This window comes from Mus musculus, chromosome 9 (assembly GCF_000001635.26).
Source record: "Mus musculus strain C57BL/6J chromosome 9, GRCm38.p6 C57BL/6J".
Lineage (NCBI taxonomy): Eukaryota > Metazoa > Chordata > Mammalia > Rodentia > Muridae > Mus > Mus musculus.
The window spans coordinates 48,591,387-48,613,114 of NC_000075.6; the positions used below are offsets into that span (position 1 = coordinate 48,591,387).

The following is a 21,728-nucleotide window of genomic DNA, read 5'->3' on the forward strand; positions in this document are numbered from 1 at the left end:
TTTAGAAAGAAACAAACAGCAGACCACCGGGATGAATAGGGAGAAATACCCTCAGCTCTCCTTTGATCCCTGAAGTTAGACTGGTGCTCGTGTGGGGGTAGGGAATCCATTAGATCCTGGCTGGGCCCAGAGCAGAATCATCAGCATCAGAGGCTGGGGTATGCCAGGTCTCTCTGGGAGGATGTAAGGGAAGGGTGCAGCTGCTCCCTAGGAGGTTAATCGTGAATAACTGATGTCCCAGCAGGCAGGTGTGAGCATTCATTGTGTGATTCACAGGTGTGGCAGTAACTGCACGTTTGTGGTAGTGAAGCCTTCTTTCGTGAGTACAGGTAGAGGAGACCAGATTTCTCAGTTACTCTAACCCTGAGGGTTCCATAGCCTTAATATGTGTATGGAACACAGAGGATGGTCTTTGACTGCCTCCCCAACCCTGAACCCGCCCCACCACCCTGCCCATTCAGTTTCCACACCATACAGTGAGCACTGCATTCAGAGACACAGCCTGAAATGAACCAGCAGGCCTTTAATAGGGATCACAGGATGTCATTCAGATCTGCCTGGCTTTCGCCCCACTAGGGAGAAGAGTCCTTCATTATTGGATGTGGTAGAAGAGTAATTTTGAGAAATCACCTCAAACTGCTCAATGGTGTAACCGGCCTCTTCCACAGCATCTCGAACAGTCTCCCATCCCAGGGGAAGGCTGGAAAACTTCTGCTCCCCAATCATGTAGTAGCTACTCTTCAGGGCATCTACCATCACCAGGAAGCCTCCTGGCTTGAGCAGACTGCCCAGGTTCCTGAGGGCAGTGCGATAGGCCGGGAGGTCAGGGCAGGCAGCATCCAGGCACAGCGTGCTGAGCAAGCAGTCAGCAGGAGGCAGAGAGACCCCACCCAGAGGCTGGCTCTGGGTCACATCACACTTTAGTACCTGCTTGATTGCACGCCTCAACTTCTCCTCCTTCTCAGGTCCCTTCATTCTGAAAAGCAGATTCAAACCAGAGTCACTTGCTGCTCTAGATACGGAGACCCCAGATTTCTTTGTTCAGATCTGTTCAGAATGGTTCATACTGTGGACTCTTAAAGTCATCCTAGTCTGGTGTCTGCATATTACCTACAGTATGATCCAAAGCTGGGTAAAATTTCTTTATAGAGCAAATAATGGTTCGAATAATCACAACAATCCTATCTGCTTCTAAAACAAAGTACTACTCTCCATGAAATGATCTTTTATTTTTAAAATTATTAGTACTGTCCTTGACCTCTGTCAAACTGCAAGCTGGTAGCTCTTGACCCCCACACAGTAAACAATGGGGCATAAGTGCTGGCTGATTGTTGTTGCAGTAGTTATCTATTAATGATGGAATGGGATCTAGCAAAGACAGGTTTTGAAGCTGTTGATCACGGGGCCTGGGAATTGGGCCCACTTGACAAGAGTGCCTGCCTAACATGTACTACGTCCTGGGTTCCATCCCCAGCATCATATAAATCGGGTGTGGCACTGTCTGTCTGCAATTCTAGCACATACTCGTGAGGTAGAGGTAGAGTCAGGGGGATCAGAAGCTGTCTACCTAATGAGTTCAAGGGCAGTCTGGGCTATAAGAGCCTATGTGAGAGGCTGGCGCAAAAACAAACAAAGAAAAAAAAACCCTATTGATCATCTTATCACCCTGGCTGTAGGAGGAACTGTGCCTCAGCCTCTGCCTAAATCCGGGTTGGGTAAGGGTGGGGGCACAGCCACTAAGGCATCTCCTGCAGGAGGACCTAATTGAGGACTGCCTGAGAGACCAAGGATTACTGGCACAGACAATGCCAGCCAATTGGGAACTGCTGTTTACAAGAGACGCTTGCTTGGGACCAGTGGGGTGTAGGTGGAGGGTATTAAAGGAGCTTGCCACAGTGTTCAGATGAGCTTGCTGCGGCTTTTCTCACATGCTCTGGGAGTCTGAGTCATTGACTCCGAGCCATCTCATCTCCAATCCCCAAGGGCAGGTAGGGTCGGGCAGTGAGAGTAGTCCAGGGCACATGCAGCACAGGGCAGGGTCTAGAACCACTTCCTTTCTCCTGGCTGCAGATAGCCATCTATTTCCTAACAAATCATTCTCTTGGCAGCCTCTTCAAGACACTTGTCTCTTTTTGCCAGATTAATAGAATTTCAGTTGATCAATGGAGAAGAGAAAGCAGGAGATGAGGTCGTGTATGGTCCTATAGTTTACATTCGCAATGTCTCTCAAAGGCTGTTGTGTTAAAGGCTTGGTCACCAGCTCTTTCTATTGAGAGGTGGTGGGGCATTAGAAGGTGGAGCCTAGTGAGATGTACTTATGCGCATGCTCTCAAAGGAGATCGTAGAGCCTGGGTGTCCTCTCTTTCTTGAGAGAGCAAGTGACTTTTCTCCATTAGGTATTCCTACCATGATGCTCCACCAAACACGTATAAGCAACGTGAGACTGTGAGATAAACTAAGTCTTTCTCGTTGCAAATCAACCACCTCAGGTATTGGCTATAGAAAGGAAAAGCCGAGTGACATGCAGGATTCGTTTTTTTGTGTGTGTGTGTGTGTCTGTTAGGGGAGAAAAGAAGGGACCAAGTAAATAAACACATAGAACCCACTAGAGAAACTAGAGAGAGGAACCAGAAAAGGGAAACTAGCAGAAAGTCAGGGAGGGAGGGAGGAATGAGTGTGGGATGTACTGAGCCCCGAGCTCCACTAGGAGTCCTGATCACTGCTGCAGAACCTTTAGACGAAACCGCTTGGCAAAGCACATGCGCAGCTGTAAACTGGGGGGAACACAGCCCGTTGTCTGATACAGACCCCGGAGTCAAGATGGCCATATGAGGTCGAAGCTTGATGGAGACAGAAGAGGGTGCTCCAACCTCAGCCAAAGTTCTTAAACCTCAGCTTAAGTTGGGACAATTTCTGCTCAGGATGAAAAGCCAATGCTTTGTGGAAGACTTAAATCTGCCTCTAGGCAGAACGACTTGAGGTGGGGGAAGCGGTCTGCGGCCATCTAGTGTTTGATTAAAACTTTTAAGCCTGGGGCATTCAGTTAGTTGCCAGTGTCCTTTCATATGAATGGTTTAATTATGAGCATAGGAGAGGGTAGTATCAGGAGCCCTCGGAGAAACGTGCCCAAACCACAAGGTCATAATTCACATCTACTGGGAGAGCTAGCAGGAAAAACACAGACAATAAGCGTTGGCCAGGAACCTGCATGTACTGCTGGTGAGAACTTAAAATAGTCTAGCCCCTTTGGAAAATAGTCTAGACATTTCTGGGAAAAGTTAAACATAAAACTTCTACATGGCCCCAAATTCTATCCATAGACATATACCTCAGAGAAACACATTCCCACACAAAAACTTGTAGGTGGATGTCCTTAAATGACCCAAGACGCTCCAAATACCCATCAGCCTAAATATCAGCAACTCCACTGTGGAAGATGCAAGCTTGAGAATACTAATGGTCAACAATGGACATTATATCAAGTAATAGAAGCCTGAAACCAAAGGCTATGTGCTACTCAGGCTCACTTACACACCATGTCCAGGAAGGCTCCAGAGATTGAAAGCAGGGCAGAGGTTGCCAGAAGCTAAGGGATTTGGCAGGGGAGGAGGTGTGAGAAATGACAGCAAGTGCCAAGTGATACAGGGGTTTTGGGGGGAAATTACAAAAATATTTTAAAATTACTTGAGGTGAGATTACACAACTTTGTGGATACACTGAAAACCACTGGGTCCCGCTTTAAATGTATCTATTGGTGGTATGGTTCTAGCTCAATTAGCCACCCTCTCTAAAAAGGGGCAACCAGGAATGGTGACAGACACTTTCAGTCCTAGCTCTCACAAGGCTGAAGGGAGGCAAGAGGATTGTGAGTTCAAGGCCATTGTGGGTAATACGTGAGTCCAGGTCAGCCTGGATGATGTAGCGAGACTGTGGAGAAGAAAGGGGAGGAGAAGAAGAGAGAGAAGTGGAGGGGAGAAGAGAGTGAGAAATAGACAGAAAGGGCAGAGGCTTAGCAAGGTGTTACAGGGAATTTTTACAACAAACACTGGTCTCTGCATTGGGAATAAAAAATGGGGGCTGGAGAAATGGCTCAGTGGTTGAGAGTACACCCTGCTCTTGCAGGTGGGACTTATGGCTACTTGTGGTGCCTGTTAGCACATCAAAGCTCAGGCTGGCCAGCAGGCTCCCTCAGGATCCCAAGTACCTGTCACACACATTTCAAAGTGTATCCTAGCCCTTCTCACCTCTTCCCCTACCCCACACTCCCTCTAGCTCACAGGCTTGGCTTCTGTCCCCAGCTACTCACTCTCCATATAACCCTGCTATTCTCACTATGTTTTCTCTCTGTCTCTGTCTCTGTCTCTGTCTCTGTCTCTGTCTCTGTCTGTCTGTCTCTGTGTGTACTTGTGTGTGTCTATTTGTGTGTGTGTCTGTCTGTGACTATTTGTCTGTTTCTCTGTGTATGTCTCTATCTGTCTGACTCTCTCTCTCTCTCTCTCTCTCTCTCTCTCTCTCTCTCTCTGTGTTTGTGTGTGTGTGTTGTCCCTGCTTCTCTGACTGTGTTTTCTCTATTCTCTATCCCCTGCTATTCTCCCCTATCTTGCAGAGAGCCCTTGCTGTGCCCAATGTGCTGGCCATATTCAGTGTACTTCTTTCTCTCTCTGCTTTGGGTTCTTCTAGATGTCGCTTACTGTTCTCTCTCATATCTACAATAAAAACCTTCTTCTTAGCCATACCATGGAGCAGTAGTGCCATCAGTTTTTAAACTGAACTCAGGTCCCAGTGGCCACACTGGGCAGCTCGTAACCTCCTGCAACTCCAGCTCAGGAGGATCTGACATTTCTGGACGTCATGGGTCCCTGCACCCACTGGCACATACCCCCCCCCACACACATATATACATAATTTAAAATAATAAAAATCTGTTTTAAAATTACCCTTGGTTGGATCTACCTGCTCCTTATCAGGAATGAAGACAGACCTATGGCAACCACTTTGTCCCAATTTGTCTTGGATTTTCCTCATTTAAAAATCTCCTATGCTGAAATGTCCTGTGCTATATTGGACAGAGCAGAGCAACTGTTATCCTAAAGGTAGGGAGGCTTGTTCCAAGGCTACCTCCTTATCCTGCTAAACACAGATAATTTGTCAGAACGTATTAAGAAGAAAAGCTGATGATTAAACCACAGACATCTATGAGAAACAGATTTAAATAGGTGAAGAAAGTAGAAAAAATGAAATTACCTGTCTGCACGAACACATAACAAGCATACAGAAGAGGCTAAGGAAATACAGCGTGGCAGCTTTGGGGCTTTTGCTTGGTTTTGATTTTTGTTTTTTTGTTTGTGGGGTTGGGTGTATTTTTTCTTTTTTCTTTTTTTTTTTATGTTTTAAAATGTCACTGTAGATCAGAGACATCGTGAGAATGTGTATTTAACCAATGACGTCAGAAGCAGCGTGGACCTTTGTGCTCTATTGTGTAGTAAGCTATTTTAAAGACGCAAATTACCACAGAACTAGCACTTGCCAGTCAGATGATGACGAAAATTGTTCCCACACAGCGAAACCCACTGTGAAATCTCAAAAGCTCACAGAAAATGTGCCAACCTGAGGAGGGGAGTTTGTTAGGCGCTCCCACTGCCTGGGTACCGGCTTGTCCTTGGCCTCGTAGCAAACACTGGTGAACTCAGTTGCCAAGGCAGCTGTGTAAAGATTACCCCTCAGGGCTCCTTGAGGACTGCGGATCACACCCACAGGGAAATGGACTCGCCTGGAGACCTGGGCAATTACCACTCAGACTCGCAGTTAGCTCAAGGAGAAGGTGATAAACACGCACCAGAACAGCATGGCGCTTGGTTTACAGAAAGCTAACTGCAGCATGGCCACTGCTCTCCATGTTAGGATCGATCCTTTCAAATAGAGACTGCCATTTCCTCTGTAAATACACTATGTACACAAGCCTCAGGGACACAGAAGGGAAGGAAAGAACAGGTAAGGACTCCTGGGAAGAGCCCTATGTGAAGATGTCTTCCTATACCCAGTGGTTATCTTGAGATTCTGCCTACCCTGAGAGGCAAGGCAGTTGTTGTTAAGTCAGAATGTCCACAGGAGACTTTTCCATTATGACTCTCTGCCTTACGTCCCACCCCTAGAGACTCCAGCAAACCCTCCTGTGACAAAGCCATCAAAACGTCTCAAGGAAATAAAGGCTAAAGAAGCCTGGTGTGGTGGCATATGCCCTAAATCCCAGCATTTGTGAGTTGAAGGCGGGAGGATCTTGAGTTCAAGGTCACTCTCAAGTTCATAAGGAGCTTGAGGCCAGCTGGAATACACAAGACCCTATCTCTACATAACAAAGAGAAGTCAAACCAACTTGATCAGAGGCGGGAAGGATTGCCCATAATCCTTCAGCACAGCCCACACTCGAATCAGGTGGAAAAGGTACATAGTGGAGTCTTAAAGACAGGATACATCCATTCATTTATTTTACACTCACATCTAAACCTCTGTTATGTGATGGATGGGTACTGGGGACTCAGGGATGAGCAAAAGAGAAGCAGCTCCCGTCTTTCTGGAGGTTACAGAGGGAAAGAGAGAGAAAACAATCTAAGGATTACTCGTCAAAATATAAGTAAAACGGAGAAATTCAGGGAGGAACAGAACATAGGATGTTGAGATCCTGGCTTGATCTATTGCACAGTGGAAAGAAACAGAGCCACGTTAAGCAGAGATGTGGAGAAAACGTATAACATCGTTGTATGAGGCTGGGAGAGGAGCAAGGGGGAGAAAGATGGTTCAGCCTGAGAAGACAGCATGCACAAAGACCACCAGGTGCAAGACATAAGGAGAAGAGTGTGCCGGTGGGCCTGAACAGTCAGACAAGTGAAATCCTGGGCGCCAGACAACAGAAAGCTCTGTTGAATATGCTTAGAATTTTACTTTCTGGGCCAGGTGTGGTGGTGTCCACCTTTGATCTCAGCAGGATCAGGAGGCAGAGGCAGAGGCAGAGGCAGAGGCAGAGGCAGAGGCAGAGGCAGAGGCAGAGGCAGAGGCAGAGGCAGAGGCAGAGAGGCAGAGGCAGAGGCAGAGGCAGAGGCAGAGGCAGAGGCAGAGGCAGAGGAGGCAGAGGCAGAGGCAGAGCAGAGGCAGGCAGAGTTCTGTGAGGTTAAGGCCAGCCCAGTCTACAAAGCAAGTTCTAGGTTATCAGGGCTACACTAAGAGACAAGTCTCCAAAACTGGGATTTTTGCTTTCTCTCCTAGGACATGTAAAGGGTGACACTCAAAGGTATGTAAAGACCAGACGTGGTGGCACATACCAATAATCACAATACCCGGGAAGCAGAAACAAGAGCATAAGTTGGAGGCCACCATGTAAGACCTTGGTTCAAAAAAGGGAGGAGGGCCCTGATCAGAAGTACGCCTTGAGATGTAGAGAACTGAGAGAAAGGACAGAAGTGGAGATGAGCGAGTACTTCCTCAGGAAAGGTAGCTTGGACAAAGATGTAGCTAAATATTTCAAGAATAACACCGATGAAAGGGAACACACAAGAAGAAAAAGTGGACAGAGCTAGAACTGGGTTAGGCATGGTCCATAAAAGAGGGAGTGATGACACGATTGACCTCCAGGCTTTGGGGTCATCCAACAAATTGTCTGATGACATCATTCAGGGAGCCAGGAAGAAATACTGGCTATGGAGGAGATCCCGGTGGGTCATCACTTTACTCTGGCTACACTGTCTTTTCAGGTCCTATGAGACTTAGAAACAGAGATGTTCATAGTTGAATGGAAATGACTAATTGAAGGTTTCTTAACCAATCCAATCAATATTTGCAGAGACATAATGTACCTGAGAGATGGGAGAGTGGCTATCTGAGAAAGAGAGACAGCTCCAAAAAAGAATCAATCAGTGGATTGTCACCATGACCATCAAGATCCTAAGGAGGAGGAGGATCAGCTTTTTGTGGGTTTGAAAATGCAGAGACACTTGCAACGAACACAGAACATTGGAGTGAAGAACAAATTTCTCACAGTTGTGTATAATTTTGGACAATATATCAACTCTTGTTGTTAGTATGGTATCTGTTTTATTTTGTTTTGTGACAATCTTGCCTTTTAGTTTTTTTTGCTTTTTTTTAAATATAAAACATGATTGTAATGAACTTATAAATAAAAGTGTCAGACAGCTAGGTTAATAAAGTAATGAAATAAACATGTGCCTTGCAGCCCTGGCTAGGCTCAACTTCATTCTGTGGCTCCAGGCTGGTCTTGAACTTGATGATCCTGCTGTCTACCTCCTGAGGGCTAGGATAACCAAAGTACACCACCATGCCCAACCCTTACCAACTTCAGTGGGGAGAGCTCTGGCTTCAGGGATCAGCTACTTCTTCAGTATTTCAGCTCTTTCCTCATAGGCTCAGTGGGGCCAGGCGCCTTCTGATGAGGCACCTGGAAGTCTCTGTCTTCCCCAACTCCCCACTGACTGTATGGAAGGTGGAGAGAAGAGCTTGGATGGCACACCCATAACTCCCTTCCCTTCCCTGTGCATCCCTGTAGGTCTGCAAGAATCTTGGCTCTAGATGTAGCTTTCTCCACCTATCCTTATGGTCACCTCAGCAGATCTCATAGAAGTAGGAACCCAAGCTCTGTGCACAGTCAGTGAGGTCTAAAAGTCTGCTTTTCTCCTTCTTAAAACAAACAAAACAGAACAAACAAGCATCTATAGGTGTTTTGCTTGAGTGTATGTCTGAGCACCAGCATGTGTGTCTAATGTCTTGGGAGGCCAGAAGAGGGTGTAAGATCCTCTGGAACTGGAGTAATAACAGACAGTAATTAACACCATGTGGATGTTGGGAATTGGAACTGGGTTCTCTGGAAGAGCAGCCAGTGTTCTTAGGCACTGAGCCATCTCTGCAACCCGAGAATTTGCATTTCACACATACTGCTACAGAATACATTGAAGCTGCTAATCTGGAGATCCCAAGGCTAAGCAAAGTGTTCCAAGGGGCTAAAGGCTAGCTCACATTTTTTCCATGATTTCTCTTCTAAATTTCTGTTCCTTTTTTTTCATACGTGCAGGTGTGTGTGTGTGTGTGTGTGTGTGTGTGTGTGTGTGTGTGTGTGTGTGTGTGTGTCTGTGGGTAGCCTTAGAATCCAGAAGAGGGATTCTCTAAAACTGGAGTTACAGGTACTGTGTGTAAGCTACCCAAATGTGGGTGCTTGGAACTGAATTCAGGCCCCCTGAAACAGCAGCAAGGCCTCTTAAAGCTCCCAATACAAGGCCAGCTCCTATTTGTATAATTTCTTAAGGAAAGAATTCATTTCCCTTGCTCATGACAGACCTGGGGTATTAATGATATTAATATCTCATGGTTTACAGTGAGGGTTTGGTAACTGAATGTTTAAAACTTCCAAATAATTGTGAAATGAATGGTTTTTAAATGTCTGAGTCACACTCCCAAAGCAATAGAAGAAAGCAGCTAGCTCGTATTGTCCTTGGAAGCCATCAGCACAAGAAATATCTCCAGATAAAGAAGAAATAATCTCGGGGGAAATAGACTGTAGGTTGATAGAGGTACTCAGAGATGCAGGAGAGACATGAGCCGAATGGGATCACTATCGCTCCCAAAATAGTTGAAGCTGCTGGAGCTGGTGTGAGGATAAGGGAGGGATGCAGGCACTTCCTGCCAAAAGTACAGTTCCTCGTCCTGGCCAAGTGATGGGGATGGGAGTGCGACTTAAGAGGCAATTGTTCTGAGCTGATGATTCTATTGGGAGATAAGCAGCTCTTTTAGTATCTTGCTAGACTGAAGGGCTCGTCTTTGAATGAGATGTAGGCGGTGATGTGTAGGCAAAGTGGAAACGAGGCTCCCAGGGATTTAAGGACACGTGCTCTGGACTTCAAAAAGATACATCGTCTCATAGTGGCAGAGAATTTCTGTTTAATACATTTTCTCTGAAATTCTATCAATCCTGCTCAATTCCTTATTTGCTTAATACATTGTGATAGTGTCCAAATGTTCATAGGAAGTTATACCAATTCTGTCCTGGGGAATCATGTACTTCATATTAATAAAAAAAAAGAAGAGAGAGTAGTAAGATTCACCTTCATTTTTGAGAACGTATCTTCACTTATGCTAGGTGTATAAGAGGTTTGTAAGTTAAGTTGACATATGAAAACTGCCTCTCAACTTGTTACTAAATGCCATAACCTTAAATGTGGCCTCCAAGACCCTAAATGATCAGACATTTGTCTGACTTCTGATAGGAACGAAAGGGCAGAAGGACTTCTCCTATCTCATTCTATGTTCTGGCCTAAGAGCTAGTATTATGGGGTGCATCACAGTTGTTCAACCTAAGTTGGTTGGATGGATGAGTATGAGTAGGTAGGTGGGTGGGTGGATAAATAGATGAACAGGTGGGTGGGTGGATGGATATATGTGTGGGTGGAGAGGTGAATAAATTGATTGATGGATGAATCGATGGGTGAGTGGGAAGATGAATGAGTGGATGGACAGACAGATAAATGGATGGATGGATGAATGGACAGATGAATAAATGGATGGATGAAATGATGGATAGATGGACAGATAAATGGGTGGATGGATACATGGATGGATGGATACATGGACGGATACATGGACGGATGGATGGATGGATACATGGATGGATGGATGGATGGATAGGTGGGTGGATGGGTGAATGGATTGACAAAAAGATGAGTGGGTAAGTAGATGGATAAATGGATGGATGGATGGATGGATGGATGGATGGATGGATGGATGGATGGATATGTGGGTGGGTGAATGGATTGACAAAAAGATGAGTGGGTAAGTAGATGGATGGATGGATGGATGGATGGATGGATGGATGGATGGATGGACAGATGAATGGATGGATAGATGCTAGTTCCTTTAAACATTAACCAAGAAGCACTAGCTTTTCAGAACCTTCATCTGAGTATCTGTGCCCCAATAGAGAATTATTTGATTCAGAAATCAAGAAGTCAATCCTATTGCAATAGCTATTAAAAATAAATAAAATGTAATATTTAATATTATTTTATTAATGTATTTATTAATAAATATAATATATAAATTCAAAATGAATTTTGCTAAAACAAGCCAATGATCTTTACACTGAAAACATCAATGGAGAAGAATAGTGCAGACACCATCAAAATGGAAAGATCTGTTCGCTGATCTGAAGAATCAAGATCATGAATATGTCCATACTACCCAAAGCAATTAGTGTAGCCAATGCCATTCCTCTTAAAATACTAATGACAGGACTAGAAAACAATTCTAGAATTTTTAGGCAACCGTACACACAAAGCCCAAATAGCACCAAGAAAATATCAGAAATCACACACTACTTAGCTTCAACAACAGCAGCAGCAGCAGCAACAACAACAACAAAAAAACTATATCATCAAACCAGCAAAGTCTTTCCACAAAACATCACCAGCCAGAGAACACAGAATAATGGAACAGAATAGACAGTATAGGACTAAGCCATGAATCTGCAGCCAGCTGGTTTTCAATAAAGATGCTAAGAGGACACACTGGAGAAAGGACAACCTCTGTGACAAGCACTTTACCCACTGACCGTCTCCCAGATCCTAAAGATTCTAACTTTATAGATGGTAAGTAATGAATTCTTTCCCCATAATTGCTTCAGGTTATTTCTGTTGGCTAAAAAAATACATCTGCCAGTGTTTTGCTGTTTCCGGTGGTGTGGGCATTAGGCATTAGCCACCACCTTTGTGTTGGATGACTGGTAACCAAATAGTACTCTGGTGGTACATCTGACAACCCAGCTATTCTCCTGAGCCCTCATCTTCTATCCCGAGTTCCCTTTGGTCTTTGAGTTTCTTTTGCATTTTTCATCTGGATCTTAGTGGTAGTTTGGGCTGATAGAAACATGCAGGTCCCTTCAGAAAGTTGAAGAGCAGATACTCATTCCTCTACCTGTTGCCTTCAAGATCACACACATAGGTGACCACTGGGGACCAGTCAAAGGCTCCTGGTTCCTTCTTCAGCCATTTCTGCAGCTCCCAGAGGTTCTGGTCTGTGTAGTCAGAGACAATGATCTCCGTGAAGGACTCACAGGCAGAGAGAAGCTGATAGATGGTGGGGCCAGAGCCAATGTCAATCAGGAGTTCTCCTTTTACAGCACCTAGGACAGAAGAGGGGCAGGGAATCAGGCATCAAAAGGGAACAGGCAGAGCTGAAGTTATAGTGTCTTTACTGGGATTGTGCCATTTTTGTTGTGGTGGTGGTGGTGTTGTCGTTGTTGTTGTGTAACAACTGATTTTAAGGCCTGGAGTGATGGTCCAGAGATGAGGGCCAGCATTCAGGTCCCAGAACCTGTGTAACAAGTCAGGCATCTCACAAATACCTATGCTCCCATCTCTGAGAGGAGCAGAGAGGAGAGGCTCTCTGAGGCTTTCTGGCTTCCAGTCTAGTCAACACACAAGCCCCAGGTTTAGGAGGGGACGCTGCCCCACAAGAATAGGTGGAGAGAGTGATGGAAGCATACATCTGGTGCCCTCTTCTGGCCCCATGCATGTACCTGCATAGACCATGTACACATATGCTTAGATGTATATATATTAAAATTTAAAACACTGAGATTAATTAATAATCAAATCACCCAGTTCTTAATATTGGGGGGTCCTTTACTTCATGAGTAAACAAACATTCCTTTCAAATAAGAGTAGAATTAAACTTTCCTTTCTTACTTCTTTCCTTCCTTCCTTCCTTCCTTCCTTCCTTCCTTCCTTCCTTCCTTCCTTCCTTCCTCCCTCCCTCCCTCCCTCCCTCCCTCCCTCCCTCTCTCTCTCTCTCTCTCTCTCTCTCTCTCTCTCTCTCTTTCTTTCTTTCTTTTTTTGGACAAGATCTCATTCTTTAGACCAGGCTAGCCTGAAAAATCACTCTGTAGTCCAGGCTGTCCTCATGGAGATGATGAGCCAAATTCCATCATGTCTCAGCTCCGTGTACCAGCCCAATGCTCTCCTGGCCCCTCCTCCAGAAGCAGGGAGTCACCCTGTGAAGTTAGCTTTTGGAGTCTTAGAGCTGCCAATCTTCCTTTCTTGAGTCCTGTGACCCCCCCCCACACACACACCCAACTCTCTTAGAATCTCTAAACTGTGAGATGAGGTGAAATGGCTCCTTCAAGTCACCTAGAAAAGTCACTGTAGCTACAAGGACAGCACTCAGGCCCACTGGCCTCCATTTTCACAACCATACAAAAGACAATGGACATAAAATAACTTTGTAAACTGTAAAATAGCTAAGCCAACATTAACTTTTATTTTCATTGAACAAATAAGTGATTCCAAGAGACTGTCTAATAGTGGACACAAGTCCAGTCGTCCCCCAAGACACAATGTTACTCATATTTAGACAGACAAACTTACCCAGGCAGAATATCTTAAAAAGATTTTTCAGCAGATGTCTGAGGATCTCGTTTTCTGCACAGTGTCTGGACCCAAAGCTGTAATATTTTTCCAAGTAATCCCGAGGATTAAAATGACTTAGATAAGTGTCCTTGGAGGTGAAGCCAGATTCCATCGTGTCTCAGCTCCGTGCACCAGCCTGATGCTCTCCTGTCCCCTCCTCCAGAAGCAGGGAGTCACCCTGTGAAGTTGGCTTTTGGAGTCTTAGAGCTGCCAATCTTCCTCCAGCTCGGCCCATCCCTTAGAGACAGATGTTTGCTAAATACTGACAGTGAAATAGACTGCAGACGTTCAGGCTATTCCAGGAAGTGATGAAATTCCTGGAGAAGGGAGCTTAGGAGAAGAGGGGAGTGGCAGGGGGAGGACCATGAACTCCATGCAGCCCTCTGACCAGTGGTGCAGGTCAGAGGCAAACCTGCAGAAGCCCTGAGTCCAGAGAGACGGGTCATCTCCAAACAATCCAGTAGTCTGCTTGTTCTTGCAAGGATTCTCCCTGGAGGGTCAGGGAAGAGTCCCACCGAATGGTTTCAGTTTGAACAAACAAAAAAAAAGAAAAGGGAATGTGGGGTAAGGAAACGAGCTCATGGCTAAGGAATGTTGGCTAGAGAAAAATAATCTCGGATGGAGTCTGGAAAGATTAATTTTTAAAACATGGACATTGTCTTCCTAGATACAGTATGGTGGCTACCCTCTTGAGCACACTGCAGTCATGGTTACTTGCACAAGGCCAAGCTCACATGCCAACATGCCAGCACCACTAGGACTCAATGAGTTCTAAAGCTGTGAGGGGTCGTGAATGTAGAAGGAGGGAGGATGTGTGATAGTGTAAGAGATAGCCGGGGATGGGTATACTCGTGATGCACAGTGAGAATGTACGAAACTGCCAAAGTATAATCAAAAGGTTCTATAAAAAAAAAAGTCTGAACATCAGATTAATCAATCAAAAACATGGTTAAGGGCTGAAAACATAACTCAGTTGGTAGAATGCTTGCCCGCCATGCGTTTGGCCCGAGGCTTGCTCACCAGCACTGCACAAATCTGCCATGGTGCTGCCTGCATGTAGTTCCAGCACTTAGCACTAGGAGTCAGAACTTCAGGCTCAGCCTTGGCTCCATACATAGCAAGTTCAAGGCCCACCCAATGCAGCTGTGCCTTGCTCCCACCTCTGCCCCTGCTCTGCACTCCCCCAAGTTTCCTGCCACTGCCACTGCCACTGAATTCAAACCCTGACAGTTCTTTCAAAGTAAGCTCCAAGAAACCTCAATTTCCTTACAGAGTTCCTCCCGTTTCCATTCCTGGGCTCACAACTGCCAATTAGAATTCACCCTGCCCAGCCAAACCCTTCATTCTTGTGCCAGCATATATTTGTTCCTGGATTTGCCTGTCAGTTATTTTTCTCACAGCTATTATGGAGGTGATGCGCTGACCAGTAGACGAGGGGCTGTGCCTTGAGTCTGTTTTCCCTGCTCTACGCCCTGAGTTGCTTCACAGAGTTGTTGCTCAAAATAGTGTTTGATTAACCAGCCGGAGATGTTGCACCAAATGCGAAAGCAGTAAGTTCCTGGCATCCCACGGGTCATGATTAAGCAAGAGCTCTTTGGTTACAAGGCATAAAAACTCACCCAGAGAATCTCCACTAAGGTTGGGAATGGAAGGTGCCCACAGTTACATAGTTAGACCCCGTCTCAAAAAAATAATTTTTTGGTTGATATTATAATTAAAACAAATTACAGGAAATCTAATGGGTTGATAAAACAAAAGTGAATAAGGACAACAACAAAAGCCAGGTAGCTTAGTTATTTTCCCTTGTTTCTATGACCTTTTGCCTGTCTTTGTGGGGCTAGATGCCTCTATTCTCTGCACATCAGCTTCTCTTCCTCATCTACTGAATGCATCTGCATTCTGCCCTTTGCAAAGGGTCAAGGGCCATGTTCCCTACATCCATCGTCAGGAATGAGAGTAGGATTCTAGCATCTCATTTACTCACGAAGGAAGGAATGCCTCCTGATTTGTCTGATGCACAGATATTTAAATGATAATAAGATTCTACATCTAGTTTTAGGCCAATGCATTATAAAAAATTAGGTTTATAAGTTCCTTAGTAAAGGTATAACACCTACAAATTTCAAATAATGCTATACGTAATAAATAAATTAACCTGAAGATTACATTCAGTCCTGGAGAGGTGACTCAGGTCAGCTTGCCTACAAATCCAACAATCTGAGAACAACCCCCAAAGCCCAGGATGGACAGAGAGAACCAATTCCCTCAATACATCCTCTGACCTCTTTGGAATGAACACACGCACACGCATGCACACAAGAAAAGGAAGGAAGAAAAGATTAAACTATATTCACACACAATTCTTCAGCAACTACGCTTATAAGCTTAGGAAAAATCCAAATACCGTGGTGATTTGCAAAAAGGAAATATTACAAACTAAAAATTACTCTGGGAAAAATTCTAAATTAAGCCAGGTAGTGGTGGCGCATGCCTTTAATCCCAGCACTTGGGAGGCAGAGGCAGGCGGATTTCTGAGTTAGAGGCCAGCCTGGTCTACAAAATGAGTTCCAGGACAGCCAGGGATACACAGAGAAACCCTGTCTCGAAAAGAAAAAAGAAAACCACTAAAATTTCTGTGGTGCTTAATACGTCCCAAGAACTGCCTGCAGCATCTACACATGTTACTCACCCTGACAGCAGTTGTGTGAGTTAGGACTGTCACCTCCATGTCAGCATGTGAGGAGACTGAGGCACAGGCATGCTTCAGCGACTCGGCCACCGCCCTGTTTTAGATCTGTCCGAATTCAAAAGCCTGTTTCCATGACAACTACACGACAAGCAAAGCAGTTTATGCCTGTGACTCACAACAGTCTAACAATTAAAATTCAATGAGTACTAGCCACCACATTTGCACATTACAGGGGAAATGACTGGATTTATTCAATAGATGCAAAAGAAAGCTAAAATCCAGTGTCTATCCACAATAATAACTTTTCTCACATTAAGGATACAGTGCGGCTTCCTTGAACCACTGATAAATATTATGCACAGACATTTTGCTGAATGATCATGCATTTGAAAGCTTTTTCTTTGACATAAGATCAGATACATGTGTTAACAATTATAAGGGTTGTTTGTTTTTGAGATAGGGTCTCACTATGCAGACCTGGCTGGCCTAGACCTTGCTATGTAGACTAGGCTAGCCCTGAACTCATATATATTATATGAGTTATATTGGGATTAAAGGCATGCACAACTACATCCTACAATAGTTATCAATAATAAAAAAAAATCTACCAGAAGTACTAGAACTATAGGAGATGAGAAAAATAAAGGAAAAAAATAGGATTAGAAAGAGAAGGAGAGGATCTATTATGAACATGGTCCTCTATTTAGGAAATGAAAAGTAGGTACAAATTTGCCAGAATGAACACAAGAAGCCAAACTTCCAGGCACAAAATCAACTGACAAAATTAAATTCCTTTTCAGTTAGCAACAGTTATAAAATTAAGCTCAAAATCAGCTTTTCCCACGGTAACATTAAAAAATATGAAGTACCTTCAACAAAATAGATACAGGACATTAATGGAGCAAACTATCAAGTTTTATTGAAAGACATTAAAGAAGACCTAAATAAATGGAGAAAAACACCACTCTGCAGAGCAGACAGCTTAACATTGTAAAGATGTCATTTCGCTGCAAATTGATTTATAGACTCCGTAAAATCCCAATTAAAATCCCAATAGTTTTTTTTTTCTAGAACTTGACCAGCTGTTTTTAAAATTTATATGGCAGTGCCAAGGGCCAAGAATGGCAACTCTCTCAAGAGAAGACTAAGTTGGGGGAACTCCCTGTACCAGATATAAATACTTATTAGCAATCTATCACCATTAAGGCCAAGTAGTATTAGCACTGGGCTTGATAAATTGACCCCATCCACGGACCAGAGTGGAGGAGCTGTGGACAGACCCATCCTGTGTACACTTGACATGCTCGGGAGGTAGCTCAGATCAGCAGGGAAAGAGATGACTTGGAATAAATAGCCCTGAGATAGCTGAGTATCTGTAGGAAGGAGGATGGCATGAGAGCCCTGCCTCACACTGCAAGCAGGAGCCAATTAAGTCTTATTAACCAGTTACAGGTAAAGAGCAAAAGTCTCAGTATTCAGAGGGTGATGTAGGAGAATGTTGTCATAGCCTTCCGTGCTGAGAAGCACTTCTTCCAGAAACAAAAGCCATTAATAAGTGAAAGACTTATAAATTTGAGTATGTGACGGTTAAGAATGTCCATTCCGCGCACATGTCAAGGGACAGGAGGATCAACTGACAGGCTGAGAAAAGCTATTCATATAGAGCTGACAATGAACTGAAAGAGTTCACTCATTTACTTATTTTTGGATTTTTGAAACATGGTCTAACTATGCAGATAAGGCTGGCCTCAAACTCATAGAGATCTACTTGCCTCTGCCTCCCAGGTGCTGGGATGAAAGGTGTGAGCCATCAGGTCTGTCTGGGATACAGCATTTAAAAGACACTTTTGCAAGACCAAAAGAAGATAAAGACAGAAGGAGAAGACTTGAACAGACCTTTTATAACAAAGGAATGGCCAAAAAAAAAACCAATAAAATGATACTTAATAATGAAATATGATTTAAACCATAGTGAGATATCCATATGCGCATCAAACTGGCACAAGTGACATGTGACCAGAAACAAACACATTTGTCAAAGAATAGACAAATGAACTAATTATTCACATTAATCATAGACATGAGTGTATGCATGCATCAGACTCAGACATTGCACTGCAAGGTACATGCCCAGAGAGAACCAGGGACATAACCGTGGTGTTCTGTATAACATTGTTTGGAATATCCCTTTTATATTACTTTTTTGTTGCTGTGACTTAATACCCTACAAAAGCAACTTATGGAATGGAGTGTTTCTCTTGGCTAACACTTTGAGGGTATATGACCATCACAGCAGGAAGGCATAGTGGGAGGAGTGTGACGTGGCTGGTCACGTTGTGTCCACAGGAAGCAGAGAGACTTGAATGTTGGTGTTTGGCTCACTTCCTCCCTTACCCCAGGACACCAGCCAATGGGATGATGTTGCCCACACCCAAGCTGAGTCTTCTCTGCTTACTTAACCCTTCCAGGAAATGTCCTGAAGGACACACCCGGAAGTATGTGTCATGAGTGATTCCAAATCCGTTCAAATGGTAAAGGAAGATGACCCATGACAGCCTCAACTAGAAACAATATAACTGCCTGGCAACAGTGGAGGGAATCAAGTGGGAATAAGCCAGAATGAGGCATCTGGGGCAGCTTATAGGCATCAGCTGGGGATTCTCCATGTGGTGTGGGGTGAAAGCAGCCAATCATAAGAAGACCTTGTAGATTCCCTTTCTATGAAGCATAAAGCAGACAAAAGTGAACTACTGTTTAGGGATTCTTAAACAGTAGAAAGGCTGCAAAGAGAAGCAATGTGTGTTCATTTCAGCTGTCACCATAGTAGAACAGCCCCAACCCCCTTGCCAGCTGGAGGAAGGGGGAACCATGCCCCACTACAGGTGCAGGAGAAAGGAAGAATTCTCAGATCCAACAGGATACAGTATTAACCAGCATCCATCCCGTAGTCATCTTTATGTGGAAATGGTTTGAAACTTTTAGTATTATGTTTGCTCTTTCTGTATGTCTGTCTATCATCTATCGATCATCTATCTATCTATCTATCTATCTATCTATCTATCTATCTATCTATCTATCTATCTATCTATCTATCTATCTATTATCTATCTATCTATCTATCAATCATCTGTCTGTCTATCTATCTATCTATCTATCTATCTATCATTTGTCTATCTATCTATCATCTATCTATCTGTCTATCTATCTATCATCTGTCTGTCTGTCTATCTATCTATTTATCTATCTCTCATTTGTCTATCTATGTATCGTCTACCTATCTGACTGTCTATCTATCTATCTATCTATCTATCTATCTATCTATCTATCTATCTATCTATATATCTATCTACCTATGTATCCTGTATTCAGCTGCTTGCAAGTTTTCACAGCCAAGCCTGGCTATCTATCTATCTATCTATCTATCTATCTATCTATCTATCTATCTATCTATCTATCTATCATCTATCTATCTATCTATCTATCTATCTATCTATCTATCTATCATCTACCTATGTATCCTGTATTCAGCTGCTTGCAAGTTTTCACAGCCAAGCCTGCCTGCTTTTCTGAGATCTGCCTGGAAAGTGTTAACTTTTCTCTTTTCTGTCTCTTCCTTGGATACCAATCAAAACCAAAGGCGAGCTGGCCCTGATTCTCTTGGGCTTTCTCACTTGGGAAGCTCTCTGCAGAACCATCCCACCACACAGCCCTTCATGCAGCTGTTCTTGGACTTCTATTGCTGACTGTAACCTGACACTGTGACTTTCTCTTTTCTCCACCCCCCCTCATTCTAACAGCTACTGCAATTTGCAGTTTGCCTGCCCTGTGGTTTTTCTCTCAAATTCTACTCAAATCAAACAAGTGACCCACCACCACCCAAATCCAGTTATATCCAAACACAGTCATCCCAAACAGGTTTACAGTTCAAGAGTATTGAAAGATACTCCCCATCCAGGTTTCCTCTCTGCAGGATACAATGCTTCTTTTTGCTTTTTGATCCAATGGGGCCAAATCACTTAGCAACCAGGGAGCCATTTGGGCTGGAAAGACTACTCAATGATTAAGAGCTTGCATTTAACAGAGGACCCTTCTTCAGTTCCCCAAATTCATCTTGGGCAGTTCACAATCATCTGTAACTCCAGTTCTGAGGGATCTGGCACCCTCTTCTGGTCTCTCTTGTGGGCACCAGCACACACACACACACACACACACACACACACACACACACCCCACACACACACACACACAGAGAGAGAGAGAGAGAGAGAGAGAGAGAGAGAGAGAGAGAGATACATATAAGTAAAAGTAAAATAAATCTTTAAAAACGCATCCAGAAAGGAGGGGAAGGGAACAGAAAATGCAGCCCAGGCAAAGAGAACAAGAAGTCCCAGACTAGAAGCCCTAGAAGGTGTTGGTGTAAATGCAGGTCCCAAGGAAACAAGTTTTCTTCTGATATTCCATGGTTCTCACTTATTTCAGAAAGATCCACACCTCAGGTACACCCCAGTAATTGTGAGCTTGGTTGATGGAACCATATTGCAGAGACATCTCAATGATCATTTCTTCTGGTTCTCTGTATAAACTATAATTTATGCTATATACAGGCCAGTGTTAGAATTCCAAACTAGCAGCAGATTAAATAATTCCTGAAATAGAAGAACCAGCAATCTTGGACCAATCAGAAGAGCTGGCAATCTAGGAGCCTTTTATATGCTTAGCTGTTAATAATGAATATTTCAAGAATGATAAGTCATCAAATGTGATGTGGTCCCACGAGCCCCCACTCAGATGTTGATAGCTGCATTTGGTGAGAGTGGCCTTCTTTACAGGGCAGCAGGGAACCATGTTTTTGTAGCCTATAAGAAGGTACCCCATCAGACACTGCTCCAAGAGGGCACATGCTCTCAGGGCTCAGGCTGAGGGCACACAGCCATCTCTATGTGCTCAGCCACATAGTGTCTGATCAATGACACATATCTTGAAGTTTTAAACTGGCTACAGAATCCACTGTGTGCGTTTCCATAAGCACTGAGAGCGGTGCCTAGGAGGGGCTGCCCAGGAACGCTGTGAGTGGGCATCTGCTTGGCTTGGGAGTGAGACAGCTGAAGTCTACTTGGGAAAGATAGCTGAGCTAGACCAGGCCAGTTTCCAGATCCACCCTCATTACATGGCTTGTGACCTATAGAGAGGACAGTTGGGGTCAGGGCTTTTGGCCAAGGCTGGTACCAGCCACCATGCTGTGGCTGGTGGCCAGGGAACCGTGTGTGCTGGACAGATGCAGTACCAAAGTCCAGAGCAGCCGGGCAGAGCTTCCTCAGTTCCCAGAGAGCAGAAGCTGAGTTCTTTGGATGTTCTGCCCACTGCCCTCCCTCTTCTTCCTCCCAGAGTGATGCTGTTGCCCATGCTAACACTACTCACCCCATCTTTCAGCTCTCGTCTCTACTCTAATGATTTCTGTCATTCCTCCCCCAACACACACATACACACATGCACACACACACACACACATGCACACATACACAAACAGGTGCATACATACACACACTACACACACATACACACATGCACACACACACATA

At 44.3% G+C, this 21,728-nt stretch overlaps 1 protein-coding gene across 4 annotated transcripts in view; it reads right to left on the reverse strand.

Moving 5' to 3' along the window:
* Positions 1-16,269, reverse strand: part of Nnmt (nicotinamide N-methyltransferase) — a 69,654-nt gene extending 53,385 nt beyond the window's left edge. The window contains exons 1-4 of one of the 4 annotated variants that reach the window (NM_001311062.1): positions 13,419-13,737; positions 11,968-12,175; positions 928-976; positions 491-796 (exon numbers count right to left, since the gene is read on the reverse strand). In NM_001311062.1, coding sequence (NP_001297991.1) covers positions 734-796; positions 928-976; positions 11,968-12,175; positions 13,419-13,572 — 474 coding nt within the window. In that variant the 5' untranslated portion in view covers positions 13,573-13,737 and the 3' untranslated portion in view covers positions 491-733. Of the gene's footprint in view, positions 1-490; positions 977-11,967; positions 12,176-13,418; positions 14,653-16,149 lie in introns of those variants that run through there. The other 3 variants (XM_011242417.2, NM_010924.3, XM_006510077.4) reach the window with 3 other exon arrangements.
* Positions 16,270-21,728: the final 5,459 nt, after the last annotated feature.